This window comes from Octopus bimaculoides, chromosome 27, assembly GCF_001194135.2.
Source record: "Octopus bimaculoides isolate UCB-OBI-ISO-001 chromosome 27, ASM119413v2, whole genome shotgun sequence".
NCBI lineage: Eukaryota > Metazoa > Mollusca > Cephalopoda > Octopoda > Octopodidae > Octopus > Octopus bimaculoides.
In genome coordinates, this window is record NC_069007.1 from 17,062,429 (window position 1) to 17,064,459 (window position 2,031).

The 2,031-nt window shown below is 36.8% G+C and overlaps 1 protein-coding gene across 2 annotated transcripts in view; it reads right to left on the reverse strand.

The window, feature by feature from the left end:
• Nucleotides 1-136: 136 nt before the first annotated feature.
• The window catches only part of LOC106882051 (uncharacterized), a 6,747-nt gene continuing 4,852 nt past the window's right edge, over nt 137-2,031 (reverse strand). For both annotated transcript variants that reach the window (XM_014932609.2, XM_052977198.1), the window contains exons 3-4: nt 1,578-1,710; nt 137-318 (exon numbers count right to left, since the gene is read on the reverse strand). In XM_014932609.2, coding sequence (XP_014788095.1) covers nt 230-318; nt 1,578-1,710 — 222 coding nt within the window. In that variant the 3' untranslated portion in view covers nt 137-229. The remainder of the gene's footprint in view (nt 319-1,577; nt 1,711-2,031) is intronic.

The following is a 2,031-nucleotide window of genomic DNA, read 5'->3' on the forward strand; positions in this document are numbered from 1 at the left end:
TATATATATATATATATATATATGGAAAGATGGTGAAAAAGAGAAACAACAAAACATTCAATATTTTAAAATTGATCAAATTTAGCTTTTTATTTCATTTAACTTGAAAACAAAACAAAAACAAGAACAACAGCAACAAGGAAACAAAATGTAAGGTTAAAATTGTTCTGCGGGCTCTTGTTTTGAATTTAGTGTGATTTGATCCATGGACAGAGCAGGAGAACTCTCTTTAGTCGCTGTGGACTACCGGGATGTACCTTATCTTTCTGAGAAGGTTAATATAGTGTGTATAACCAACTTTTTGTAGGAAACCAGGATCTGCAATGGAGAAAAATAACATTGGTGTAGTTTACTGTAGCTCATCATTGTCTTTGATGTCATTATCATCATCATTATTGTCATCAACATCATTGTCATCAACATCATTGTCATCAACATCATTGTCATCAACATCATTGTCATCATCATCATTGTCATCATCAGGATCCTCATCAGCATCATTGCTGTCTTCATTGTCATCATCCTCATCCTCATCAGCACCATCACTATTATACTCTAAAAACAGTACTCTACACAACATACTGCCCTCTATGTATCTATACACTCCAGGTTGTACTCTATCATACAATATACATCCCTGACATGGGGATACAAATGAAATAAGACAAGTTTTGCATAAATCGGACCACAGGTTCCCGAGATACGCGTTTTTTTCGGGTACTATTATAAATAGCCAAACTGGTACATAATGGGAAAAATGCTTTGAAAGTAAGGTACCATTCAAAGTGAACACAAACGGAATAAAACAAGTTTCATGCAAATTGGACCATGGGTTCCTGAGGTACGCGGTTTTTCAGGTACCCCAAGCTATTGGTAACCCAATAGGTTATGGGTAGTCTAGTAATACATCTATGTTACATATATAAAATACATATATATTACATTCTTTTATTCTTTTACTTGTTTCATTTATTTGACTACAGCCATGCTGGAGCACCACCTTAATGGGTTTTTTAGACAAAGAAATCAACCCCAGGATTGTAAACCTAGTGCATATTCTATTGGTATCTTTGCTGAACCGCTAAATTATGGGAATGTAAAGACATCAACAGTGGTTGTCAAGTGATGTTGGGCACACAAATGCAGATACAAAGACACACACGCACATAGATACACACACACACACATATATGATGGGCTTCCTTCAATTTCCATCTATCAAATCAACTTACAAGGTTTTGGTCAGCTTGAGGCTATAGTAGATAATTGCCCAAGGTGCCCTGCAGTGGGATTGAACCTGGAATCATGTGATTGGGAAGCAAGCTTCTTATCACACAGCCACGCCTGCACCTACATATATCAGGCCATAAGTACTGGGGGTTGATAAGGCAGTGCCCCGGCATGGCCACAGTCTAATGACTGAAACAAAAGATAAAAGATGCTATCGTTTTGTAGCTTTATCTACTTCGAGTTCCTTCATTAGAAATGATTTATTTCATATCTGTTGAAATTTCTAAATTCCTATGACATCAACAGCAACAACAACAACTGACTGAAAATGAAATGGGTTGACTTACAGTAAAGGGAGCATCCACACCTCAATGGATCGTAGAACATTCCATCAGCGCAGCTACGCATAACGTAGTAGCTGGTATTGAGTTCGAAGTACTTGCCAGGGTCTTCGACACAGGCCTTCATTGAACATGACACCTTGCAGAGGAAACAGAACATATCTCAAGCATTTAGGGGTTTTTAGAGCAGTTTCTTGCTTTTGTTTTTATAGGTTTATCAGAAGAGAGAAAGAGAGGCAAAGAGACAGAGAAAGACAAAGAGAGAGACAGAGAAAGACAAAGAGAGAGACAGAGATAGAGTTTGCTAGACACTGTCCCTTCTTCGGTCACTAGAGGTCCTTTTTAATTTTTTATTACTGATATGACATAATATGTCATATGTGTTTTTATATTGTTTTTATTGTCCTGTCTTCTTAATTGAAAAATAAACAGGTAAATTGACATAATACAATGTCTGCAA